Genomic DNA, 26,239 nt, shown 5'->3' with positions numbered 1-26,239 from the left:
CATGAATTTGTGCACTGGGCCTCTAGTTACTATATAATATTCTATCATAAGAGTGTACCATAATTTCTTTAACCCCAATATGACTGACTATCTAAATGGCTCTAGCTTTTTGCTGCTCTGAGTCACATCACAATCGACATATGTGTGCATAAAGCTTTTTGACATTTTAGTTTATAGCCTTAGGATGAAGTCCCAGAAGTAGAATTAGAGGCCAAGAGTATGAACATATTTAAGGCTCTTCATGCATTTCTCCAAATTGCTTTCCAAAATGGTTATATCAATTCATACTTTATTAGGAGTCTATAAAAGTGTTAAACATGCCACACTCTTTCCAGCAATCAATATACCCTGTTAAAAAATGAGTTTTTAACCCCTCAAGTCTACTCTCCTTGAAAAACAAAAATGTTACAGTAGATCAGGCTGACCTTGTCTTTGACCTTATCCTCCCTCTGGTTTTCTCCTTGTCTCTGAGTAGATCCCCGGCTGTTCCTGCATCTTTACATACACTGATTCGAATGGAAGCCACCTGCTGAGGATGGTCGAGCAGAAGCGCAGGAGGAGCTCCCAGATCAGCTCTGGGCTGCCTTACTCCGGAGTCTTCCTTCGTCTTCTTTTTTTAATAAATGAGAGAGATATAAATCTCTACCTTGTTTAGGCCTCATGGATCAGGTCTCTCTTACAGAGAGAGAAATGCAGTTCCCAAGTGCTAAAGCCTGGAGAAGGTCTGTAGTTTGCAGGTCTTAATAACACACAAGAGATCTGCTAGGAGGAGTCCATCTGGCAGGATCCAAGTTCCAGAGTCATCAGATGAGATGGGAAAAAATGATAAAAATAGGTGCCAGGGGCTGAACAGAGGTGGAACCCAGGACGAGGGGAAGGGAACGGGCTCAAAGGGGAGAGGAAAGGGCCCCTAAGGGGAGGGCAGGGTTGTCCTTACCAACGTTGAGAGGGGCGGCCACACAAGGCCAAGAGCTGCGCTTGAAGGAGCAGGACCCCAAATTACCCATGGATTCTGAACAGATTAGATGGCAACCGGGAGCCTGAAACAAAGGACTGTTGTTATGTGTTCCAGACCCGTATGGGTTGACTGACCATCAATTATTCTGCCCCTTCCTTCCTTCCTTCCTTCCTTCCTTCCTTCCTTCCTTCCTTCCTTCCTTCCTTCTTCCTTCCTTCCTTCCTTCCTTCCTTCCTTCCTTCCTTCCTTCCTTCCTTCCTCCTTCCTTCCTTCCTTCCTTCCTTCCTTCCTTCCTTCCTTCCTTCCTTCCTTCCTTCTTCCTTCCTTCCTTCCTTCCACTAATAGTGAGGTTACAGTTTGGTGCAAATTAAGCCCAATCTAACCCAGCCTGAGGCCCATTTGAGGAGCATCCATGCACTTTCCATACATGAGCAACACACAAAGCCCACCTGTCACCAACCCTGCGGGGGCTTAGGCTGCTCAGTAAGGCCTGCCATTCAGAGATGAGGTTCACAGCAGGTGGTATCATAAGTGGGAAGTCTGAGACTCAGGTACTCAGGGTCAAGGCCATCTGGGGCCAGGTGAGGGGGGTGAGAGGGTCGGTCAACTCATTCCGTGAGTGGACACAGACACCGTGGAAGGTTTGTTTCCCAACTTAAACAAAGAGGAGAAGAAGTGGCTTGCGCTGTGCAGTTAACCTTGAAAGAAAGCCGCTGACGAAGGTGACACACTTCACCCTTGTCCCCTGACAAGTGCAGCACTTCCCAGTTTTCCCTCAGACGTCTCCCTATCAAGATAATCTGTAGATTTTCCTCCAGCTGGCGTATTGGCTGCAAAGATAATGTGGGTATTTTCAGGCAGCCGGGAGCAGGGCAGATAAGGGAGGGGAGCGATTGAGCGACCAAGATAAATGCACTGTACCACAGGAAATCGAAATGCAAAAGTAAGGATGGGGAGCATCTGAAATATTTAAAAAGAGAGAGAAGAACGGGCAATCTCAGCCTTACCCCTTCATCGCCCGAGCTCCTGAATATTGCAAAAGATAATAGGGTGGAGAAAGTCCCAGAATAGAAACTAGCCATTAGGGAGACAAAATGACAGGGTTGGCTGACAAATGGGATTATAATTAAGAAAGGAGGAGGCAGAAGAGGGGCTTGGGGTTTGGTTCTTCACCTCTGGCCTCACTTGGGTGAAGTCTCAGAGGCAAGCTTCCCTGTGTGGTGGTTTCTGCCTCCGAGAGACCTCAGTCCTGCCCTTCTCCTGCGAGGATCCGTGGAGGAGGCGAGAGCTGCGGCCTGCTTGGCTGATGGGCATGAGGAGTGCATTGGGTAGAAGCAATGCCTGGCTGCGGCCACCCAGAGGCCCAGGCCCAGGGGGGATTGAATAGCTCACATACGATAAGCGTTTACTTCTCTGTGACGTCACAGTTTGAGGTGAGCCCTCCATCCAGTCAGAGGGACCCGAGTTCCTGCCATCAGGCCTTGGCGTAGTCTACAGGGTTGAGGCTGGGCTGCCAGGTTGGCAGCGGCAGGGAAAGAGTGCAGAGAGGGCACACCCAGGTGCCCCAAGGCTCCGGCTTGGACAGGACACCCCTCGAATGGCTGGGGTGCTGGTGGGCAGCAGTCTCTGGTGCGACCTGCCCGTCAGTCTCGGGCCTGGGCTTCTTCCTTTGTCACAGACGCTGCAGTGGACAAGCTGAGTGTATCCATCTTCGTTTCCAGCAGGGTCTGGGGGCAGAAGCACTTCTTGGTGAAGGTGTGGCGGCATCTTTCCCCGTCTGCTTGCAAGTGATCAGCCTCCCCCCCCCCCCCCCCATCCTTGCACCAACCTGGGCTGCAGGAGGCTGACAGGCTCATTTCCACTTATTAGGAATGAGAAGCATCGTCTTTGCAGAAAGTCTCCCTTTTATCCTCCCAAACAGAGTAAAATCTGGGACGGAAGGAGGCCAAATTAAACCATCAGCACCTAACAGGGGGGCGGGACTGGCAGGCTCAGGTGGGGAGGACAGAGCTCAGAGCACAGACCCACCCTCCCAATCAGCAGCAAGGAGCCTGTCTCTCTCCAGGGCTGGAGGCTGGAGACGGGGTGGGTGGGCTCCTTGCACCAGGCCCTCAGCAGCCAGGAGCCAGCCTGCCCCTCCTCAGGGCCGCCGCGTGTGCTGTCAGCCATGGGCCACCTCTCAGAGCGAGTGGCTTTGGACCCGCTTCACAAGATCTGTTCCCTGGTGCTGCCGCCTCCACAATCAATATGCAGGCTTGTCAGGAGCTCCCCGCTGGGCGAGCCAGATCTAAGGGTTTCAGCCCCCTCCAACGTAACCTAACGCCCGCCTCTGTTTTTAAGGATAAAAATCTATGCAAGAAACGCCCTAGTGATTCAGAGGGCACAGTCTAGCTTATCTATTTTTTCCTTCATATCATCTGCTTGGCATTTGTTGAAACAATGAAACTGTTTTCTTTCTTTAGACATGAAACATGGCCTCGGAAACCTTGACTTGCAGTCAGAAGCCCGGGGCCCTCCTGGGGTCTCCATGCGGCGCTCATCCTGGCTGCGAACACTTCCCTCCGCCAAGCCTTTCTCCAAGGCGGCCTGGGAGCAGGCTGAGCGTGCATTTCTCAGGAATTTGCAAGGAAAAAAAAGTGTGTTTATGCTGGAAGAATACTCTCAATATTCTCAAAGTGCCAGCTGCCCTGACTCTGCACCTGGCTCAGGGTGCCTAATGTCTTCGCAGAGCCCGTTACTTAACCTGTTTTGCTGAAATCTATGGTCTTATTCAGATGCAGAACCTTGCAGGCAACGACTTCCCAAGTCCCAGGAGTCACCTCATCTTCCTCCCCTGGTCCGTCCAGGCTCCTGTCGGGACACTTTCTCATCCGTCTTTGCAGTTTGCGTTGTAGAGGGCAGAGCTCTTCTCTCTCTCTCTCTCTCTCTCTCTCTTTTTTTAAGGAGTTTATTTTTTAGTCTTTATATAAGTCAAGCAAGTTCAACATGAAAAAAATGGATACTATGGAGTAACCAGGTGATTGAATGAGCTGGGCTTGGTAGGGTGCGAGCAGAAAGCGGCTTTCTTCTCCCCCCACTGGCCCTGCCTGCCGGCTCTGTGGGTTCGTTTTCTTTCTCTTGCCTTTTGGATACACCCAGGTAGGAATGAAGAGTCTCAATTCTCCAGGTAATAAAATGTCAAGTCCAGTCTCCTCTCAGACGCCCATGCAATTTGTAGCGTCTCCCCTCCCTACGCTTGGCCTGTGGGCTCAGGGTGTGGTCAGCCCCTTCTCCGTTTTCTCCCTTGTTCCCCTCCTCCTCCACTTGGCAGGCTGCCTTCTATCCAGTGTGGAGAAAAGTGGGGGACAGGGTTAAGGGGCCTGCTAGGTCTTGGTTGACTGGGACAGTCGTCACCTGGTGTCCCCTAGGTGTGTTTCTCTTTTGGGGTCTTGGGAAACACCAGCTCTCCAGAGACCAGAGTCAACTGACAACTCATGTCTAAGAAAGCACCCCCAAAGGGCCAGAGCTGACCGTCTGTGCGGGCCTGGTCATCCCCAAAGGGGGTCTTAGGTAGGGACACACGGTGACTGGCAAGCCGCGGAAGCTGGAAACAGGCAGAGGAGGAGTGGGGGGTGGGGGCTGGGTCCATGCGGGAGATTGTTTCTGTGGAGCCCAGGCAGGAGGTGGATTATATGGGCAGCTTCTTTTAAAGGGGCCGGGCTGGGATGGACAGCATGTTGCTTTTCTCATGGGCCCTAGGTGCTAATGGTAAACCTTGCCGATCTCATCAAGGTCATTGTCTTCATTGTTGCCATGAGTAGCGTTACCATCATCAACAACTGCCTCCTCAAACAAGGGAAAGATGAGTTTCTTTGTGCAATTAGAGGACTCCTGGGAGGACCACCTGGATTACATGAGGCTCTTCCTTACCCTCTTCCTCTTGCCTCTGAAGGAAAGGAACATTCTGGGCTCCAACTACTCTGCCATGCTTTCTCCTTAGAGGACAGAGTGGCTGGAGGTCTCTTTCCTGTTAGTTCCCACGGTGGGAGTTATCTTACACTTCTTTTCTACCCCCTTCTTCCTATAAACCAGGGAGGGAATCACACAGGAACCCAATATAGCATCCTTTTATAAGGCCAACTCACATTTTGCTCGTTGTTCAAAAGGCAGAAATGCCTCTCTTCTTGCATCATCTTCTTAAAATGTCCAACGCCCTTGGTTAAGTCTTTCAGGACTCCCAAAGCTTAGGGCCTTAGGTAGCGGCAAAGCCCCACCTTTCCAGAGATGTTCGTGCTCTCAATTCAAAATTGTTTCTTTCTCCTTTTCGCCCAAAATGATGCAGAGGACAGAGTGGGGGTGGGTTAGGAAAGAGAGAGATCAATCTAAAATGTGGAGGCTGATGGCTAATGGCTTCAGATGGCGAAGATTGGGTAAACAGATTTAGCACACTGATTCAACATATTAATTGTTTGTTAACCTTTGCGTAACCTTTAGGAAGCCTTTGAATGTGTGGATTTAAAACCCAGAGTACACTGGAGGTATTCCCATGGCACAGCCCACTTTTGCAAGGTGTTAAAACTCATTAATTTTCTGTTGAAGCTGGGCAGGAAAGGAGGGTTCGGGGGAACAAAGAACACCACATAGAAAACTAATCAAGTAAATTAATGTATGCAGAAGGCTCTCTCCCAGGCTTGCAGAAATATCCATTTGTTACCTATATAAGCTATAATTACATAAAATGCAAGCGACTGAGAGATGGAGTGTGATTTAAGGGTTGAGAGAGCAAACATAATAACAATAGTGTGATACTAATAGCCATCATCACTCTAATAATGTTGGCCCTTGGCTAACACCCTCATTTAGGGATCTCTGAGCATGTTAGCCACATTAATTAATCCTCCTGCTGTAAGGGTGTGAGGGTTGCTTAGAGCCACCACCCCCTCACCCATTACCCCCTCAGGTGGAGAGGAGGACATCAGAGCTGGGAGGAGGTTGTGGGATTCGACTCTGCCCTGGCAAGCTCCAAGCTGGAGGGGGCCGCCAGCCGAGCGGCAGTCCATGGTCTTGGTTCTGTGATGCTTAGATGAGAAGAATGGGCCACTGATGGTCTTCTAGCAACCGAATCACTCAGCCATTCGACAGACACCCTGGCCTCCCTGCCCTGTGCGGTTTGAAGGCTCTTGGCTTTGGAGCTGCTCAGCCAACACCCCGGGGTCCCTCAGGCTCCCCTCTGCTGTCTAGGGCCCTTTGAGGATGACCTTGACCAGTAGCCATGATGGGGAGATAGCAGCTTCTGAAAGGGTCTGCCCTACCTCTTGGTTAGAAGCCAAAACAAACCAGTAATAAAGAGTAAAAATATAGAGAAAACAGAAAGAATCCCACCGTACACACAAAACACCTTTCCTTTTGCCTAAACCCTCCAAAGGTAACCTCTGTCTGAGCATTTGTGGTACACATATTAGGTATTTAGGTGGTTTGTTTTTTTTAAACATACATGCTTATGTATTGTTTTTCAACCAGTTTTTTTAAACACCGTCTTAACCACATCAGTAGGTGTAGATTCCCTTCATTATTTTTAAATAACTACAGAGTATTCCATCGTATGGCTGTACCATCGATTTCCCTAATGATGGGCATTTAAAGTTGATTCTCCTTTTTTATTATGAGCCTTGTTGCCATGAACACCATGCCTACCACCTCGCACACATCTGTCATATTGCCCTGGGGTCGATTCCAGGGGTCAAAGGGTGGGGCCATTAACATTTTGATCAATGTTGACACATTGTTTTTGAAAAAGCCTTTCTTCTCTCTCTCTCTCTCTCTCTCCCTCCCTCCCTCTGTGTGAGAAGATTGCATTTCCCTGCATCTGCACCAGAACTTCAGCCTTGTCGCTTAGCAGGCTCTTGCTAATATCCACTAATCCTCCTGCCCCATTTTCCTGCCTTGGAACCCTTAAACCATCGCACCTTAAGTTTCCCGCGCTCTCGCCCCGGTGACCATGCGTTAGTCCTAGAGTGGAGTCTGTCCCCTGGGTGACAAGTTGTCCCCCACCATGAAATCTGGAGACATCCCCAGCATCCACTGTTTAATATTCATCGGGAGCCTGCTGTGTGCTGGGCCCGCACAGCAGCCGAGACCTTTGGGAAGAAAACATGCAGCGATTTGAAAGGCAGAGATTACTTAATAAAAAGCGACAGCCTCGCCAGAGGCCACCGAGGTGCCGCTGTCTCCCTGGGCGTCTGGATGCTCCCGGGGAAGCAGCTGGGGGCGTGTCCCCTCTGAGAAGCCACATGAACGCGGCAGCTGCTTTCCTGCAGGACGTCCGTGCAGTCCGATGGGGAAGCGCATCCCTTCTCCGTCTCTGAGCAATGAAACTGCGCCGGGAAGCCCTGTATCTTTCTATCACCCCCGTCACGACCGGCGGGGAGTGGATACAAAGAGCCCACATCCGTGGTGAATTGGCAAAGTTATCACCTTTCCTCAGAGGCCAAACGTCCAGTGCATTTCCAATGTCTCTCCTCTTGCCAAGGCCGGAAACAACGGGCTGTGTCCCTCGCCCGCACCTCTGGAATTAAGTGTCATTTGCAAAGCCCGTAATTGCCTGAAGAGACAGCCCGTCGCTTCTTTTTGTCTTCCTCAGACTCTGGTACCTTTAACCCGGCCCACTCCCACGCCTGCTCCCCCTCCCCACAGACTTTTGTTTCCGAGTCCCACCCCGGGGCCTGTCAGATTACGTATTTTACTGCGCGGAGACAAAAAGCCATCTGGAGCTCCTGGTCTCCACTGTCAGTGGGCCGCCGTTCCCAGGGTCTCCTGCCAGGCCCCCGATTAAGAATCAACCCCCCCCCCCACCGGCCCTCTCTCTTTACTCCCCCACCCCCACCCCCACCCCCACCTCAGCTCTGGTGCCTGGTCCCCTATCACTGGGATCCGGCTTCCTGGTCTTGGCAGAACAATGTGGGCTGTCAGCTTGCATTAAACGCGGGGGAAAGCGCCACAATTTCAGGAGGCTGAAAGCTTACAGGTTCTTCATTTGGTTCTATGAGCCCAGACTGTCTCCCCTGGTTGCTAATGTACTTATTTTAGGCCTCATCTATTCCTCTTGGTCCCAGACCTAGATAACATGTGAGGAAAGAGATTTGGAAGGACACAGAGGCCAAGGACAGCACAGAAGCTGGGGGGGGGGGGGGGCGGGCGAAGCAGGTAGGGAGGGGGAGGAGAAGCGGGGGAGTGTAGGGTGTAAACTCATCTCCTTGGCTTCAACAGCCCAGCAGGGGGCAGACCTGTGCATGGGTCTGGGGTTGGGTGGGGATGAGAAGAGAGGCCACCATGCCTCCCCCAGGTGGGTCAGGGCATCAGGAATTACATTTGCACTTTAGGATGCCTGGGTTGGGATTGTAGGGTGAGAACCCAGGCCCTGGTGACCTCTGACATCCCAGTACATAGAGAAGGCTCGCAGTGGGATGCAGAGGCCTCTGCTTATAAGAGGGACTTTGTCACACCTGTCAGAGTGACTATCGTCAATAAACCAACAAACAGCAAGTGTAGGCGAGGATGTGGAGAAAAGGGAACCCTCTGTACTGTTGGTGGGATTGTAAATTGGTGCAGCCACTACGGAAAACGATATGGAGTTTCCTACAAAAAGAAATTAAAAATAGAACTACCATATGATCCAGTAATTCCACTTCTGGATATTTATCCAAAGAAATCCAAAACACGAATTTGAAAAGATATACGCACCCCTATTTCATAGCAGTGTTATTTATAAATAGCCAAGATATGGAAGCAACCTAAGTGCCCCTCAATAGACAAGTGGATAAAGACGCTGCCATACATATATACAATGGAATGTCAGTCAGCCATAAAAAAGAATGAACGCTTAACATTTGCAACAACATGGATGGACCTAGAAAGTATTATGCTAAGTGAAATAAGTCAGAGATAAATATCATATGATTTTACTTACATGTGGAACCTAAAGAACAAAATAAATGAACGAACAAAGCAGAAATAAACTCGTAGATATGAAGAATAAATTGATGGTTGCCAGATGGGAGGGGGTTGGGGAGATGGGTGAGAAAGAGATTAAGATGTACAAACGGCCAGTTATAAAAAACAGCATAGGGAATATAGTCAATCATGTTGTAATAACTGTGTATGGTGTCAGACGGGTACTAGATTTATTGGGGTGATCACTCGTAAGTTATATAAATAGCTACTCACTTTGTTGTACACCCAAAACTAATATAATATTATATGTCAAGTGTATTTTAAAAATTTTAAAAAAATAGTTACTTTGTCAGGCAGAAAGGAGGCCTTGCCCTGAAGTGGGCTGGGGTGCAGGCATGGCTGCCGGGCTGTTCCTGGGAGAGCATTGAAGGGCCCTGTGGCCAGCAGTCAGGAGCTGCCCTCTGGCTTTCCCATCGGGGCTCTGCCCGTGGGAGCCATGTGGCCTTGGGCAATGGGCTGACTCCTTAGTGTTCTCAGCTGTGATGGTGACCTACCACCCTATGGGGCTGGTGTGCGGGTGGAACGCGATACTGGTGTCAAGCTCCTAGCACATGCTCAGTAGATACTGGCTGTCGTGATTACCTCTGGCTTAGGATTCGAACTCCAGGCACCTAGTCTCTCGAGTCCCACTTGGCGCTATCATCCATCTCGGAACTGAGGAGGTGGATGGGAACTCTTCCCCAGAGCTGGAAGGATGGCCTGGAGGTCCCAGTGGGCTGCGTGACATGTGCCCTCCAGGACGTCCTCTTGGGGCCAGCACTCACTCTACACTGGATGCCGAGGGAGGCACCGTGCTTCCTTCCTCTCTGTGGATTGCTTTGGGCGGTGGAAGATTGTAGAAAGGTCAATATATCGAGTATTGTGTGCTTAAACTGAAATTCAGCCAGGTCTCGGATGTCAGACTCCAGGTCGGCTCCGGGAATGTATAAACTCTCATCTAAACAAGCCAGCAACTGGCCTTTAGGTCAGACACCCAATCAGAAGCATGAAGCATGAATGTGTTCATTGTCCTTGGCCTCTCATTTGAAAATGAAGCTGAATTTGTCTCTGAGCTGAGTCATCCCAGCACTTCACAAGGGTCCATATGAGTCACTCAGGGGCACCTGTCCGGGGATAACCCTGCCGCGTCTTCCTGTGAGCAGCGGCTCTGCTTCTCCAGGGAAAACAGTGGATGGAAGGGCGCTCCCAGCTTCTGAGCGCATACATTGTTCTGTTTCATTCTCACGAAGTCCCACGAAGTAGGTTTTATTATCCTCATTTCACACATGAATAACTGGGGACTCAGAGAGTTTAAGAAACTAGCCCACGGCTTCGGAGCCAAGTGAGGAGTTAAGTTCTGTCCCCAGATCTATCTAGCACCAAACTCGGGCCTCCCACGCCACGCCAGCCCCTCCGGCAGTCTTTAATTAATCACCGAATAGAGGTGGACATGGTACCTGTCAGCTTTTGTCAAGAGTTAACACAGTCAAGTGTTCGATTTTCACAAATGATCAACTGGCTGGACCATAACACAGCGTCTTCCCCAAAACACCGCAGTCACGGTGAGGCTCAGCCTCTCACTAACGATCGCAAACCGCCTTGGGGAACCATCCCTTTTAAAAATGAAGCCGGTTGCAAACTTGCAGTGGACAAAGGCGGCCCCGGGATGTCTCACAAATCTTTCTGTAATGAGCGCGGGGGTGGAGGCGTTACTCGGAGTTGACTATGCTGATGTTGATGAAATATTCGGGAGCTTAACGGCTGGTGTGGCTTTGCCCTAAACCCATTTATAATGGAAACTTTTCTTATTTCCAATGAGGTCACTGTAGAAAAGCAAAATGGTTGGCACAGACCTGTGGAAGTGGTCAAAAGTGAGCTGTAGGTAGGAATGCCTAGGTCTCCCCATGTCCTGCTGCAGAAAATATATACTTTGCACCATAACCGGTTTGGCTCAGTGATAGAGCAGGGGTGGGCAAACTTTTTGACTTGAGGGCCACAATGGGTTCTTAAACTGGCCCGGAGGGCCGGAACAAAAGCATGGATGGAGTGTTTGTGTGAACTAATATAAATTCAAAGTAAACATCATTACATAAAAGGGTACGGTCTTTTTTTTTTTTTAGTTTTATTCATTTCAAACGGGCCGTAGTTTGCCCACGGCTGGATAGAGCACAGGCCCGTTGAACTGGAGGGTCCCTGGTTCGATTCTGGTCAAGGGCATGTACCTTGGTTGCAGGCTCGATCCCCAGTAGAGGGTGTACAGGAGGCAGCTGATCCATGTTTCTGACTTTCTATCCCTCTCCCTTCCTCTCTGTAAAATCAATAAAAAACATATATATATTTTAAATATATGTTTATTGATTTCAGAGAGGAAGGGAGTGGGAGAGAGAGATAGAAACACCAATGATAAGAGAGAATCATCGATCGGCTGCCTCCCGCACGCCTCCCACTGGGGATAGAGCCCGCAACTGGGGCATGCGCCCCTGACTGGAATCGAACCTGGGACCCCTCGGTCCACAGAGCAACGCTCTGTCCACTGAGTCAAACCGGCTAAGGCAATAAAAAATATTTTTTAAAAAAGAAAAGAAATGCTTTGCTATTTGTGTACTTCAGTGTTTTTTCCAAGATTAGATAATCAAACTAGCATGGTTTCTAACGTTCTTCCCGGCCTCCCCCTATAATGTTGTGTCTCAATACCAGGCACCATTGGGGATGAAATAAAATATGATTACATATTCTAACAACAGAACAATTTATTGAGCCCTTACCACATGGCAGGCTCTGTTCTATGCCACTTTTAATCTTCACAGCAACCTCCTGAGGTAGACATTATTATCATTCCCACTTTAAAAATGAGGAAACTGCGGCCCAGAGAAGTTGAGTAACTTGCCTGAGGTAAGTGGCAGAACCAGGATTTGAACGGGGCAGTTTGGCTCCCAAGCCCCGTTTATTTTTTTTGCTGTGGGGAAGCGGATACTACGCTCACACAGACCTCACAGCCCTCTGGGCTCCTGTCCCAGGCCTCTATTGCACCCACACAGAGCTAGTTTGTCAGGTAGGGAAATTAAGTGAATACAGTATCAAAGATACAGCAAAGGCGACCAGCCTCTCTGGGCCTCGCAATTCTCATTTGCACCGAGGCTGGTAGGTCAGAACAGTTTCACAAATCCCAGGCGTGGGGGTCAAATATGCACAGTGCTTTTCTTTTTATTTGGAAAAATTGCCCACAGTTGAAATAGCGAGTATTCACATAAAAACGCAGGTCTCCAGGATCTCATAAAAAACTGGAAGATCTGATGCATTTGAGCTCCCCTTCCTACAGGGCATGAGGAGTAGGGGACGGGGCCTCCTGGACTTACACTCAGCCCCCTTCCCTAGTTCCTATTTCTTCTCGGCCCCTCGAGGAACATGGGTTTGTAGTCCCTGGACTCTGCATCACCAAGACCCTGTCCCACCTAACGTGGTCCAGGTGGCCCAACCGGCATGGCTCAGTGGTTGAGCGTCGTCGACCTATGAACCAGGAGGTCGAGGTTTGATTCCCAGTCAAGGCACATGCCCAGGTTGCAGGCTTAGTCCTCAGTGGGGAGCGTGCAGGAGGCAGCCAATCAGTGATTCTCTCTCATCCCTGATGTTTCTCTCTCTCCCTCTTCCTTCCTCTCTGAAATCAATAAAAATATATTAAAAATTAAATAAATAAAGTGGTCCAGGGGTTTCATGTGCTCAGCTGGTCTCTACATCTCCCAAGGGCGGGAACGCGCCCCCTTCCCTCTGAGCCCTGCAGCAGCCACTGTGGGTGGGCTCCATGGTTGTGTGACAGAGTCTGTCACGGAAGTGGGAGAGGCGGGGAGCTGTGTGCTTTGTGCTGCGGTGCCCTGGTTGTTGCTGTGTTTTGGACTTCTCTGGAGAATCAAATTAACTTTTAAATTAAATGTATTGGGGTGGCGTTGGCTAATTAGATTCTGTAGGTTTGGTTGTTTTGTTTTGTGTCGCTGCTGTTGCTACTGGGAGGCAGGAAGTTAGGGGAAGACATTTGTTTTCATTCTTTTCCAGCACCAGGTCTCAACTTGACCTGCCCCTGGCAGGGGGGCGGCTATCTAGGTCCTGGCTGGGCCCGGCGTGAATCACCAAACCACTTTGGGACCCATCTCTGCCTGGTTCTTTCTACAAAGACCCTGCTTTTCACAGATTAATTGTTGTCAAACACAACTTATTTTCTAATCCTTTCAGGTTCCGTTTAATACCTTCTGCTTTATTTTACCTTTGTTGACAAAGTCGCTGTCGGGTTTTTTTTTTTTTCTTTTTGGATTTGTCAGTGATTGTCCAGTTTGACAAATTGGATTCTTAAAGCTGATTCTTTGAAGAAAAGGATGCAGTGTGACAAGACAAGAAACAGCTCATCCTCGAATCGGGAGGATAAATAAAAAAATAAAAGCAACCCCATTCTCTGGCTTCCCTGTGACTCAAAGGGTGTCTCAGTTGTCACTGATAATCTAATCTTTCTATGATAGGTGAGGAACAGGACAATGGCGACCCAGCCAGGCTGCGGGTGTGATAGGCCTCTGATTAATAGGACTGTCCAATGAGCCTCCAGCCCCCAGAAGATGATTAATGACATTTGATGTGAACTCTGACCTCCCCGGCAAGAACTGAGGGAGAAAAGGGAGCTGTTCAGACAGGAAGGTGCATCCTGAAAAGCTGATTGATTCCTGAAGGCTTTGTTACTCAGAAGGCGTGTGTGTCAGCGGGGGAAGGGAGGGGGCACAGGGGAGGCCCAGCCACCCTCGCTGCTGTTCCTAGGCTCTGAGGAGCATCCTGGCCTAGCAGGGTTTCACAGCCAGCACCTCTCCCGTGGACCAGCCTTTTCATTGCCCCAAAACACTGCATCTCAGAAGCAGTTCCCTCTGGGGCCTTCGCCAACCTCTGCTGACCTGTGTCATCCCCAACCCACGAGATCATGTTGATCCCTCCCTAACCCAAGTGCCCTGGATCAAACCAAGGAGGCTTTAAAAGCCAGGCTCCCACGCATCCTTTCAACGCTATCCCCTGGATGGGCACAGGGTGGCTTGGAGTTACCAGGCTTATGGCAAAAACTTGCTTCTGTGGCTGCAGGGAGATGCCAGAAGGAAAGGGGGTGCCGAGTGAGATGGGCAGCTACGGACTGTCAGTCCACACTCAGGGTGTGGGAGGAGGCAGCCTGCTGGGCCCCAGTGGCTTGGCTGCAAGCACACCTCAAACTTGGCAGTGGTTGGGTCTTCTTTGCTTAGCTCTCCAGGCTCACTTTCCCAGTTGTCTCCCCTTCATGGGCTGGCCATAAGATAGCCTCAGAGGTTTCCAATTATTGCTCACCCCCACTATCATGTCCGTAGTAGCAACCCCATGTCATGGTCCTACCGAGAGGGACCATTTGGTGTCTAGGCCTTGGCTGTCATAACGACCAAATGGTTATAGCCGAGTGAACTGTTGATCACGAGATCAATCAAGGGAGTGTGTGGGCCGCCGACCTCCCGAGAGAAGGAAGTGCATGTGCCGGTGGGTGTGAGCAGGCCCTGTGAGAGATGCGCCCACCAGGAGACCCACAGGAATGGGAGCCAGAGACACAGGGACCCTGAGAGGACAGAGGCCAGGCCGGGCTTGGGCACAACCCTCACTTCCTGACAATGCACTTCAAAGCCCCTCGATGCCTGCCACCTGCTGGATTTGGTTGATAGACCCTCAGCCATCCCAGGCTGTGGCGAGCGGGGGCGGGGGGAGTAGCTGTTGGCCAATGTGTGGTCTAAGCAATGCCGCCAGCTTAGACCACACACTGGAAGTGGTGCACGTGTTTGACTATTTTGTGGCGTTTTGGCTTATCGGATAGATCTGAGGGGAAGATGGACAAAAGGAAGCTACTGCTACAGGACTCAAGCCCAATCCCACCAGGACAAAATGAGCCTTGGGCTCATGCCTGGGCCGGAGGCTCTTTGGTTTCAAAGGGAGAGGGCGCACAAAGGCCCTGGGCCACGCACTGGAAAGCACCGCATTCCTGGCAGGAATGATGATTATCATCGATTTTTAGTAAGTTGTTATTAATCATGTGATGCCACTGGATGGCCATTGGACAGTGTGCCCAGTTGTGAAGACTCACAAAATTCAGGAGCACGTATGGAATGCTGGAAACGTATTTGAAAGAGGATGTGTAATTGGGCATTTATAATTTCCTTCTTAACTGAGAACGGATCCCCTCGCAACTTGAGGCCTATTGTTCAGTTTCTGCCTGTGGGACTCTCACTGGGGTTTTGAGTAACTCATTACGTGGAGAAGTAGGGCGCTCCCTGGAATATAAAAGGCCAGCTGAAGAGCTTCCCTAGCAGGCAGAGAAGATGGGCTGCCCGGGCCGCCCTCCGCCTTCCTTCCCAGGCCACCGCCATGCAATGTGTGGGAGGAGTGGGAGCTCATGGAGGGATTTCTGGGGCAGGGGTGGACATCCACTGTCCCTCCTTAACTGCGAGTTCACGCCTGCCCATGAAAACGCCCTCCCTCCCCGGTCACCATGTGGCTATTTAATAACAGGCCCGTAAATCCGACCAAAGCGTTCAATTAACTCAAGTTTACCGGGGGAAGGGACTAGGCAGGAGCGAGAAAAATGACAGACGGTGAAGGGACAAACTGCTTTATTGTTCAAGTGATAGAAGGAAGCAGGTTTGACGTGGGTTAAGTTTCAAAGCCTCATCCAGAAGTTCCCGAGATCTGGTGTTAGTCAGGGAGTCTCAGGTACTGATGAGCTCAATGATTGTTAAACTTGGGTGATCGTCAGTCATCTGATAGGCTTGTTAAAACAGAAACTGCTGGGTCCCATCCCCCAGGGTGTCTGATTCAGAAGTTTCCAGTCCATACTGCTTGCTGCCAGGCCGAAGACACACTTTGAGAACCATTGTGTTGGCTAGATGGATGGAGAGCATCAGAAAGACTTAGGGGTCTTGTTTAAAATACCAATTTCTAGGACCTTTGATACAGTCACGATGTGTTTGGCTGCAATTAATAGAACACCAGGTGAAAGTTGTTTAAGCAAGAGAGGCATTTAAGTCACGTAATTCGACTGGAGACAGATCATTTGAGGTTCGGGGTAGGGAGTGACTGTGATGTGATACACAATGGAGGCTCTTTTGATCTAATGGTGCATCCTTAGCACAGCTAAATTTTTCTTAGGTTTGTTGCCTCATGGTTGCAGAATGGCTGCCACAGTTCCAACTACAATGTTCTCACACAACTACATCTAAGACATAAAAGAGGCAGCATCTCTCTCTCTCGTTCCCTCTCTCCCCCCACTTCCCTCCCCCGCTCTCTTTCTCTCTCCCTTGCTCCCTCTCTCCCTCTGTTTGTCTCATTCTCTTGTATCAAATGTAAAACCTTTCCATGACTCTTCCCTTTGCAGCTCATCGGTGTGAAGTGGGTTACAGGCCCACCTTAATGAGACAATAGCAACAGGGAACGGAATGACGGGATGCACCCAGGTTCACCACCTGGGGCTGGGTGAGGGCTCACCCTCCCTGAGCATGCTGCTGCCTGATTCTGTGACCCAAGAAGGAAGGAATGCTACGGGGCAGAGACTGACAGCGCCTGCCCAGCGAGGGTGACTTGTCTGGGATTTCAGAGACTGTCCTCATTGTAAAACCGGAAGTCGCACATCCCAGGCACCCTCCTGGCTCAGGGCAAATCAAGAGGGTTGGTCCCCCTAAGTCCAGTCTCCCAAGACCTTCTGAGTTAGAATCTCTTGAGGGTGAAATTCTGACCTTAGAAATGATCTTTAACGCTCTCCCGAGATGATGACAATGTATGCCCGAGTTTGAGGATCACTGGGCCGCAGTTTCCATGAAGCCAAACAGGGGACTCAAGGTTGACATCTTCCCGGCTAACCTCAGGGCAGGAATCCCAGGCAAAGGGGCATGGCTGTGACTCCAGAGCTGAAGCCTGGAGGGGCCTGGGATCTCCTAATTCCACCCCCAGCCTGCTCCTTGTCCCCAGCAGGAGAAGGGACGGTCTAACTTAGAGTCCCCGCTCTGGGTGGTCTTGAGCCCTGCAGCCCTCTGTCAGGCCCCTTAGCACAGAGCCGTGCTGTTGGACTGGCTAGGGCCGCTAGGCCGTCACCATGGCAGGACAGCAATCCCATCTCAGGTGTCTTGTATCCTGAGCATCAAGCACCAGGCTGGCTCATCTTAATCATTTGCTAAATGTGTTTTGGGTACATGAATGAATGAATGAATGAACAAACGAATGAAGATTGAATGAACAGGGAGACTGCACTCTTGCATAAAAAACAACTTCTGGCGTCTAGACCCCAAACCAACCCTGTAGCAGTCAAGTGCCCAGAGCCTAGAAACCGCCCACCTCTTCAGTGAGCATGGGGCCCTGGGTGGGTGTGGGAGAGGGTCGCCCTCTTCTGCTCTCCTGCAGGGCACTAGATGACTGGGCCCTGTCACCCTGGCCCAGCTTCCAGGCTTCCATGGGAAGCTGTGTGTGTCCCCACGGCGGCACTGGGTAACTTTCCGATGGTTTGAGCTCATTACTCATCATTAGGAGTCCTGGTGTCTGGAGTTTTCCAGGTGATCAAAGCTTCTCTGTCTGGAGCCGCCAGGCAGGCTCTGGTGTCTGTCACCAGTAATCCCCCCGCCTCGCCAGGCAGACAGTTAAGTAACCCAGGAAGGAGGGGATTTGGTTTTTAAGCTCGCATAATTCAGCTCGACACCCCGACATGCAGGCAGCGGCTCTGGCTCTGTTCCTGGTTAGAGGGGTGATTTTAGAGCCGGTGGGTGCCCTCCCCGCCCTGCTGCCCTCGGGAGGGCTGAGAGTAGGAAAGAGAGTCAGCCACCCACACAACCTGGGCCCCCATCACCCTCCTGCAGCTCTGTCTACTGTCCCCAGACACCTGCCTGCAGATCCTGCCCCTTCCCCCCCCCCCCCCCTGCCTGCTTGGAGGCCCCGGCCTGGTGCAGTGCTAGGCCTCCGGGGCTGGAGATGGGCCAGCCCACTGGTGGGGCTGCCTGTACCCCTCGTGTCCAAGGACCGCTCCTGTGTCTTCAGATCCACTCCCCCCAGCATGTTTTACATATTTTAATTAAAGTGCCGCCCTGGCTGGCAGGGCCTCTGATGGATGGCGCTCGGCCGAGTTGCGGGGTGGCAGTGGTGTGAAACATGGCATCCGACCATGCGCCCCTGCTCTCCAGAAAGCTTTGGCTCGTACCCTGCAGGCGGGCCCACTAGCGTTCCAGGAGGGGAGGCCAGCCACGGGCGGGCGGTGGGCGGGTGGCAGGCACATCGAGGGGTGGCCAAGGCGGGGCTCCGGGATGGGAGAGGGCTCAGGTAGGAAAGCGCCACGGCTGGTTCCCACAAGCCAGCTGGCTGGCGGGCTGCGGATGAATCCTATTCTTGCAGACACACGGCTCCATGGACACTCCTTATCAGTGTCAAATTATGATAAATGGCGACGGGGAAAAGTTGCTGGGTGGCAGCTGCCGCACCGCGGCGGGAAGCAGGTATTTTTAGCGCTGTGCCTGGGCCGGGCTCTGGGTTAATTAATCATGCTGAACAGCAGCGAGTTGGGTTCTTGGTCCTGGTCCCCACTTGCACCCCAGCCTTGTCCCCATTCCCCAGACTGGAAAACCAGCTGCAGAGCTGGAAGTCTCGTACAGCTAGAGGCGCCCTTGACGGCACTGGGCATTCACGGGGGATGCCATCCCAGGTCCCCCACGGCTCAGGCCCTGCACCCCCCCCCCCCCTCCTCTCCTCCTTCAGGGCCTGTTCCTGCCTCAAGGCCTCTCCACCTGCTGTTCCCAGGTATCGTCATCGGTCCGACGCACCCCAAGTGCCCTCCCCTCACAAAGCCTTCCCTGAGTGCCCCTCCCGCCCGGGCTCTCCATCACCTTGTCCTGTTTACTCCCTTCAGAGCACTTAGACCAGCCCCAGCCACCTTCTTTGCTGATGGCTCCACTTTTTTGTCTCTCTCCTTCTGCTGAAATGCCAGCGGCTTGAGAACAGGGGTCCTCTCTCTTGTTTGCTCTCTTAAATCGTTGCCCAGCTCAGTGTGCACAGGGCAGGCGCTCAGTCAATGCCCTTGAGTACGCGACTGGATGGATGGGTGAGTGAAGGCTGGAGGGAGCCCTCTCTGCGCTTGGATTTTAAGATGCCGTGTGTCCAGATTGCTCTTGTTGGTAGGGGCACATCTGGGGAGCCACAGGCTGTGGAGCATCCTCTCCCAGGCCAGCAGCCACCTGGGGAGGCCCGGGCCCAGACCCAGGCCCAGGGGATTCTGGGAAGACAGTAGTATGCTGGGGAGGGCCAACTACCGCCTTCTCTGCTTTGGAAGTAGCCAACCACACACTCTTTGGTGTTGCTGAGAGATTGCTCTGAACTTTTAGGTTCTTTTCATAGCTCTTTTCTTGGAGGCAGATGGACTGGTTTTAAGGGATTCCTAGAAGACTCTGCTTGGAAGCTGACATGAGCAGCTCATTTTTGGAGCGTGAGCTTGCTTCTTTCATGTGTTTTCTCTCCCGATACAACTATACTTTGTGGAAGCCACAGCTGGTTGTCTATCCTCCCCTTTCTTGCTTGGGAAAAGCACCCCAAGTTGGTCCTTGCATGGGGAGGCCTGTGCTTCGGGGAGGCCTGGCCTAGCCCCAGGAGGGCCCGTGATGAGTCAGAGCCGACTATGGGAGCTCCAGCCCCCGGGCCAGTACTTGGCTTAGACATAGGACCGTGAGTGTGATTCCCCTCACTTTTAAAGAGGCACATGAAGGAGTGCACATATGGCGTGTCCCTTTTCTTCACATGCAGAGGCAGCATGGGCCTGGGAGGGGTGCTGATCCATGTGGGCAGGAGTGTCCCCAACCCGGGACCCTGCCCACTCAGGTGGGGTCTGATTCTCAGGGGGTGGGATCTGGATCTCTGTGGGGTTGATAGCTCTTCTTGCTCCCCCATTATCCTGAGACACAGGGGGCCTGTGGACTGTGGGAATAGACCAGGGACAGAGAAACCCTCCTGACAGGTGCCGGCCAGGAGATGTCAGCATCCCTTTCTCTTGACACCTTGAAGAGCACAAACAAACAGACGTGCTGTCTTTCCTGGGTTCCATGGAAGGGAATTTGTGAGGAAGGCACAGGCCTGGACTGTGAAGCTTCTAGGAGGTGGACATGCAGAGCACGTGCCCAGTGGCGAGTTGCCCCTGCTGAGGCCCCCACAAGGTTCGGGAGCTGCCCAGCCTGGCTCCTCCGCTGACAGAGGCTCAGGGGGAACGCGGTCCTCCCCGTGGCTCTGAGGGGAAATGAACTGAAACCTCATTAAAAAGCATCGGGGAGCCCTAACTGGTTTGGCTCAGTGGATAGAGCATCAGACTGAGGACTGAAGGGTCCCAGGTTCGATTCCGGTCAAGGGCATGTACCTTGGTTGTGGGCACATCCCCAATGGGGGGTGTGCAGGAGGCAGCTGATCGATGTTTCTAACTCTCTATCCCTCTCCCTTCCTCTCTGTAAAAAATCAATAATAATATATATATATTTTTTAAAAAGCACCGGGGAAATTGAGGAACTGCTATTCCTTTTTAACTTTTGCTACTTGTCTTTCATAGCTCTGGTTCTGACTTCCAGCGTTCTCTGTGGGAGAGAGACAAAGAGGCTGAGAATAAATGGAGAGAGAGAGAGAGAGAGAGAGAGAGAGACTCTCAAAGAATGAGATAAACCACAAGACGGAGACACATTTTTTCTTGTGCTGATTCAAAAACATATTTATTGGGAACCTATTATGGGCTGGACCTGCACACCCCTAATAATACACCACAGGACTGCAGGCTGTTTACATCATCTTCCCAGTTCCCCTGTGGATCTCAGGTCTCGGAATCAAGAGGGTGCTGTTTCCACACAGACCAGTAGGTGTCATCACATCAGAAGGAAAGCCAGGGGAGCCCCTGGATTTGAGAGCTACCTATGAATACAACCTCTGTTTCATGTTTTCTAAGTACCCTACGGGTAGGGCACCAGGCAGGACACTGGGGGTACGTAGGATGAGGGATGCGCAGTCCCTGCCCCCATGTAACTTACAGGGGGGCCCGGAAGGACGGGTCCTAGGTCACAAAAAGAGGGAGAAGGCGTTAAGTGCCCGGGGAGAGGTTTAAAGGAAGGACCGGATGGTTCTTAGAACAACAGAGACCTCAGGGAAGTTGCCTCCCACTTTCTCACATTACAGCAGAGAGAATAGGCTCAGACAAGGGAGGTGGCTCACCTGTGGTCACATGGCAATTCCAGACATCAGATCTTCTGACTCCTAGAACAGTGCTCTTTCCACCAAACATTCTGTTTCAGTATTTGGGTTCGCTATCCCATCTTGAGATTCAAAATTACACCTTAGTTTAGCCATGAACTTCCCTGCAAAGTGCCCTCTCTGATGCCCACTGTAGGCAGTCTAGGACCTAGAGGCGAGGTAGGCCAATCTGCATCTGGGGGAAGGCAGCTGCCCTCATCATGGGCCCTGTGGTTGCAGAGTTGGCTCATTCAGGTTCATGAGGGCCAATTGAGCATATCTCTTCCCAGAGACATCCTGTTGGTAGCCTGAAATCAGCCACGGTGGGAATATTTACACTATGGAAATTGGCAACAGCTATAAATCAGAGCTATTGTGTTTTTTTTTCCTCCTAAGGACCTGCACACCATTGAATTAGTGTTCAGACTGTATAAATAAGGAAACTGAGACTCAGGAAGGTAAGAGACATAGCTGTAGGTTGTGGAGCTGCACCCCAACCCAGGTGGTACGATACTAGTGTGCTCAGAGATGGTGGCATCAAAAGGACTCAGAGCCACTTGGCTGTGGAGGGATCTACATCGATCCCAGGCTTGTCACGTGGATGCTGGCGTGGGTGCTGCCCCGGGCTGGTGTCATTATCCAGACGGCAACCAGTTTGAACGAAACGATAACCAGTTCAGCTTTGGATGGCATTTGAGGCACATTGGAGAGATGTTTAGATTCGGAGACCAGAAGAGAAATCTGGGCAAGAGATTGAGATGAGCAAGATGGAGGTTTGTTCTTGACAAACCAAACGTAGGTCAGCTAGAAACATTTCCTTTCTTAATCAGATAGGACGTGTGCGATTCACCCCTCTACATGTCTTTTCTCATCTCTGCTGGCACTCGGGCGATGACCCTGCAGGGCCGGGTGTGGGACCATCCCGCTTGCCACCCTTGCGCCCTGGTCCTGGTGCAGAGTGAGCACTCAGTGAGTACCTGCCGAATAAGTGAATGTGACCCGTTTTTACCCCGCACATCCCAAGTCAGCACTGCTGTGGACCACACATCAAAACCTCAGTGCCTTTCTCGCCGCTTCTCACATTATCTAGAATTCTGACATCATTATAGGAGTATGGATTGGAATCAGAAATTACCTTTTTATAGCATTTTGGAGTTAGAAGCGGATTAGGTATTATCTCTTACGATGCGCTTGTTTCACTGATGAGGCACTGAAGCCTAGAGCCCATTCTGAGACCCTCCAGGCCCCTCCTGGTGTGGGAGACCACCCCGCCTTGGCAGCCAGTGCGCCTGGCCTGGCCCGCTTTGCCTTGGCTGGTTTACTTCCCTGCTCTGGGCCTCGGTCTGTCGCTGAGGTTAATAACGGGAGAGATTAAATTCTGGTTCTGGAAGGGTGATGAGCTCCTCAGAACCCGTATCTCAGGAGGGACAACTAAATACCTCTTGGGTGGATGAGCACACAAAGCTCTGGTTAACCAACCAATGGAACTATAATATGCAAATGAATGGATTGTGGCTTTGCCTCCTGATTGGCTGAAGGGGCCCTGATGTCACAATATGTGGGTTTCTCCACTTCAAATGATCATGTGTCTTGTCTCTAGCGCCCCCCTCCCCACCCCACCTCCCAAAACTTCACTGACTTGGCAGGTCTTTTAGCTCCCTCTCTGTCCAAACGGGAAGACTATGGAACCGCTCTATCAGGCGGGGCCCATTCTCATGAAGGTGAATACTTTACAAGGGAAGAAGATGGTGGAGAGCGGCCTCCAGTCTGGGGACTTTTCCCTCCCCCAGTCGTGGCCCTCCGGCCTCCTGCCGTCAGCTGACTTGGAGGTCCTGCAGCAGAAGGTGGCTGCGGTACAGCGGGAGCTGGAGGACTTTAAGAACGAGGCCCTGAAGGCCATCCATTACCTGGAAGACGCCTTCTGTGAGATGAACGGGGCCTTGGTGCAGCAGGAGGAACAGGCGGCCCGCGTGAAGCAGCGACTGAGGGAGGAGGAGGACCGGGGCATCGTGCGAAACAAGGTCCTCACCTTCCTGCTGCCCCGCGAGAAGCAGCTCCGGGAGCACTGCCAGCGGCTGGAGGGCATGCTGTTGGGCAGGAGCCGCGAGGCGCTGGGCCTCCCCAAGAAGATCCAGGCAAACTGAGGCCTCCCCAAGTAGGAGCTGCGCTTCTAGCCGAGGAGCGAGTAGAAGATTTTTTAAACGGAAGGACGAACCCTAAGTCCTTATCCATTGGCTCCCCTTCCCCCATTTTTGTTGCTTTCCTTCTACCTAAATAATACCTTGCTCAGAGGCCAAAGGACCCCAGTATGTTCTTTCGGTGGAGCTCCATTTGTCCCGCATCATCAGAGGAGGAGGCGCCCCGGTATAGGTCCTTTAGATGCCTGTGGTTTCCACCTTCTGTCTCCCTGTTTGCAATGGTAATATTGCTCCGATGTATAACATGTTTGTTTTTAATCTTCTTAAACGGATTGTGTTGAACAGACTTTCCTTTCTTCATGACTTGTTACTTAATGCACGGTCTCCTGGGAGGGGTCCCTCGCTCGCCCAGGCACTAAATGGCCTCCGATTGCTTTACTTTTGCAGCTCTTATTCTTGCCCAGCTGGCTTTTCTTCCGCTTTCACTGTTAGGCTGTCACATCCTCGCTGGCTTTGCCCACCTCTATCTATCTCCCCTCTGGTTAGTCTGCAGACTGGCCGATCGGACTCACAGAGCTTTTTGGGGCTCCAGGGGCTGGAGTTAGATGAACTCAGCCCACGGGTGGTGGGACACCTGTAAGGTGGCACTATGAAGAGTGAAACTGGCTTTCACCTTTGACCTGTGGAGCAGGAATCATTTGTATACATTTCCCAGGCAACGCCAATACACCCTCCACTTCCACAGGCACCTTTGGAAGCGGGTGTTGTCTCCCTGTTGGGAAAAGCTGACCCCGGGAGGGTCCATCCTTACAGGGGTCTCCATGTCTCCATGTCAGCAAGCACAGGACCGAGGTCCAAGTCCAAGTCACCCGTGCTCCCTTGCCATTTGGCTGCCCCTGTGGAAACAACCACATCGGGCTGTTCACAGAGGGTTGAGACTGTCACATAGGTGGCTTGGGGCCAGGGTTCCTTAGCTGTCACTGAGCCTTTATTTCCAACGGGCCTTTCTGTTTCACGGAGTCACATATCCTCTCCTTGGCCCCCCAAACACTGCCGGACAGCAGGGAATCTCCCTGAAACAACGGAAGCGAGGTGCCTGGAGGCCAGAGTCAGCACCCAAGCAGGCGGGCCTCTGTCCTTCGAGCTCACAGCCGCGCCATCTCCTCTGATAGTCTGGGTCAGCCCCATTCTCCCTACTTCCTTTCATAGACTCTCTCCAAACAAGCTTTGAACACCTGGAAACCACCCCCCCTCCCCGCTGAACATCCCAAGAGGACCCTGTGGCCCTTCGTATTCATCCACTACCATCTCCCTTGAAGGGCTGCATCCCTGTTCTAACTTCAGGCCGTTTCTACTTTGGAAGGTTTAGCTGAAGTGGTAATAATAATGCTAATACTAGTAATACTGCTGCTGCTGCTATTACTACTAGGTTAGAGTTATCAAGAATATGATATATTCTAGGCACCAGGCTTGGCCCTTTAAAGGTTGGTACTATTATAGCTTCACTTTAGGATTCTGAGAAAACGAAAGCTCAGAGAGGCTAAGCAACTTGACCAAGATCACACAGCTAATAAGTGGTAGAGTTGTGATTTGAACCTAGGAATGTCTAACTTCAGAGGCTGTGCTCTTTACCATGATGTAGGGTTTTGGGGAGCCTTATGAATATCTGCTACATATTTCTTGGGTAGATAAAATAGGAGCATAGTGAATTGGTGAGGTGAGCTCTGGGAGGAGGATCAGTGTGTGTGTGTGTGGTTCCTATACCCTTGTAGGGGCTGCCTGTGAATGTGTTTACAAATGTGTCTGAGAAGGAGCACTTAATTGGCCAACTATAAAAGCGGCTTACAAAACCACCTCTCCCGTGCAGAGGAAACGGGCTCAATGTTAAATCACCGGGAAAGGATTGTGTCTCCTGCAGGCTCAGCATGGAATGACTGCTCAGCCTCTGAGAAGAGGCTGAGAGGTGCTGCCCTGTGATGGGTGCTCCCAGGCCATGCCTGGAGTGGTCTGTGCTTAGTTCTGGACCAGTGTTTTAGAGCAGTGGCTCTCGACCTTGGCTGCACATTAGAATCACCTGGGAACCTTTTTAAAATCCTGATTTTAAATCTGGGCCTCAGAAATCAGGATTTTAAAAAGATTCCCAGGTGATTCTAATGTGCAGCCAAGGTTGAGAACCACTGTTTAAGAGGGTCCCACAGCCTGGAGTGTGCCCCAGAGGACAGGGCAAGCCAGGGGACGCGGAGGAGGGGGCATGAGGGAAGGACCTGGGGACCTTGGCAGAGATGTTCGGGGGGAGGCCGGATCACGGCCTTCCAAACCCGGGAAGACCTGTTGTGTTTGGGGTTTGAGGGACTAATAAATGTTGCCCTTCTTTTCCCTGCCTCCATGAGGAGCCAGCTGAAGGACAGACACAAGCACCAGGCAAAGGACAACAAAATACTACCGTGATGGCTAGCGAAGCTGCTTGAGAAGGGGTTCAGAATCTGCGAGCCGCGTGGGCTTGCTCAGACCGCGTGCCTGAGCCGGATGCAGTCCCCAGGCACAGGCGCCGGCCGTGATGGAGCTGCCCCTGCAAGCCAGGCAGTGTGACCTCTCTACTGCGGGGCAGCTCGAGAGAGAGGATGGGGTGGGCTGTGCAAGAGCTGATCTTTCTTCCAAATCCCCCCATCAGAAAGCCACACCCCTTCCCTGGGGCAGGAGTGAGGGGAAGGAGGACCCATGATGCTATCTGAGTGGAGGTCCCTCCGTCATGGAAGGAATGGGCCAGGAGGGTCCACCCCCAACGATGAGGAGAAAGGGTTAGACTGAAGCCAGATACTTCTCTAGGGTAGTACTAGCAACCAAGGATGGATGCCGGCGGGCGGCAGATTTCAGCCCCATGTAAGAAACAAAAATAGCACTGGGTGCGTCTTAT

General features: G+C 51.6%; 1 protein-coding gene across 1 annotated transcript; it reads left to right on the top strand.

Annotated features, from left to right (window-relative positions):
- The first annotated feature begins 22,869 nt into the window (after positions 1-22,869).
- CCDC182 (coiled-coil domain containing 182) lies at positions 22,870-23,331 on the top strand. The gene has a single exon (XM_059668283.1). It carries the CDS (start codon positions 22,870-22,872, stop codon positions 23,329-23,331), a length of 462 nt encoding a protein of 153 aa, XP_059524266.1.
- Positions 23,332-26,239: the final 2,908 nt, after the last annotated feature.

Source organism: Myotis daubentonii, chromosome 16 (genome assembly GCF_963259705.1).
Source record: "Myotis daubentonii chromosome 16, mMyoDau2.1, whole genome shotgun sequence".
NCBI lineage: Eukaryota > Metazoa > Chordata > Mammalia > Chiroptera > Vespertilionidae > Myotis > Myotis daubentonii.
The sequence above is the reverse complement of the archived record's forward strand: the minus strand, read 5'-3'. Positions and strand labels throughout refer to the sequence as shown.

What these genes read in the sequence shown, in the direction of transcription:
- CCDC182 (XM_059668283.1), top strand. Translation starts at nt 22,870, where the DNA reads ATGGAACCGCTCTATCAGGCGGGGCCCATTCTCATGAAGGTGAATACT.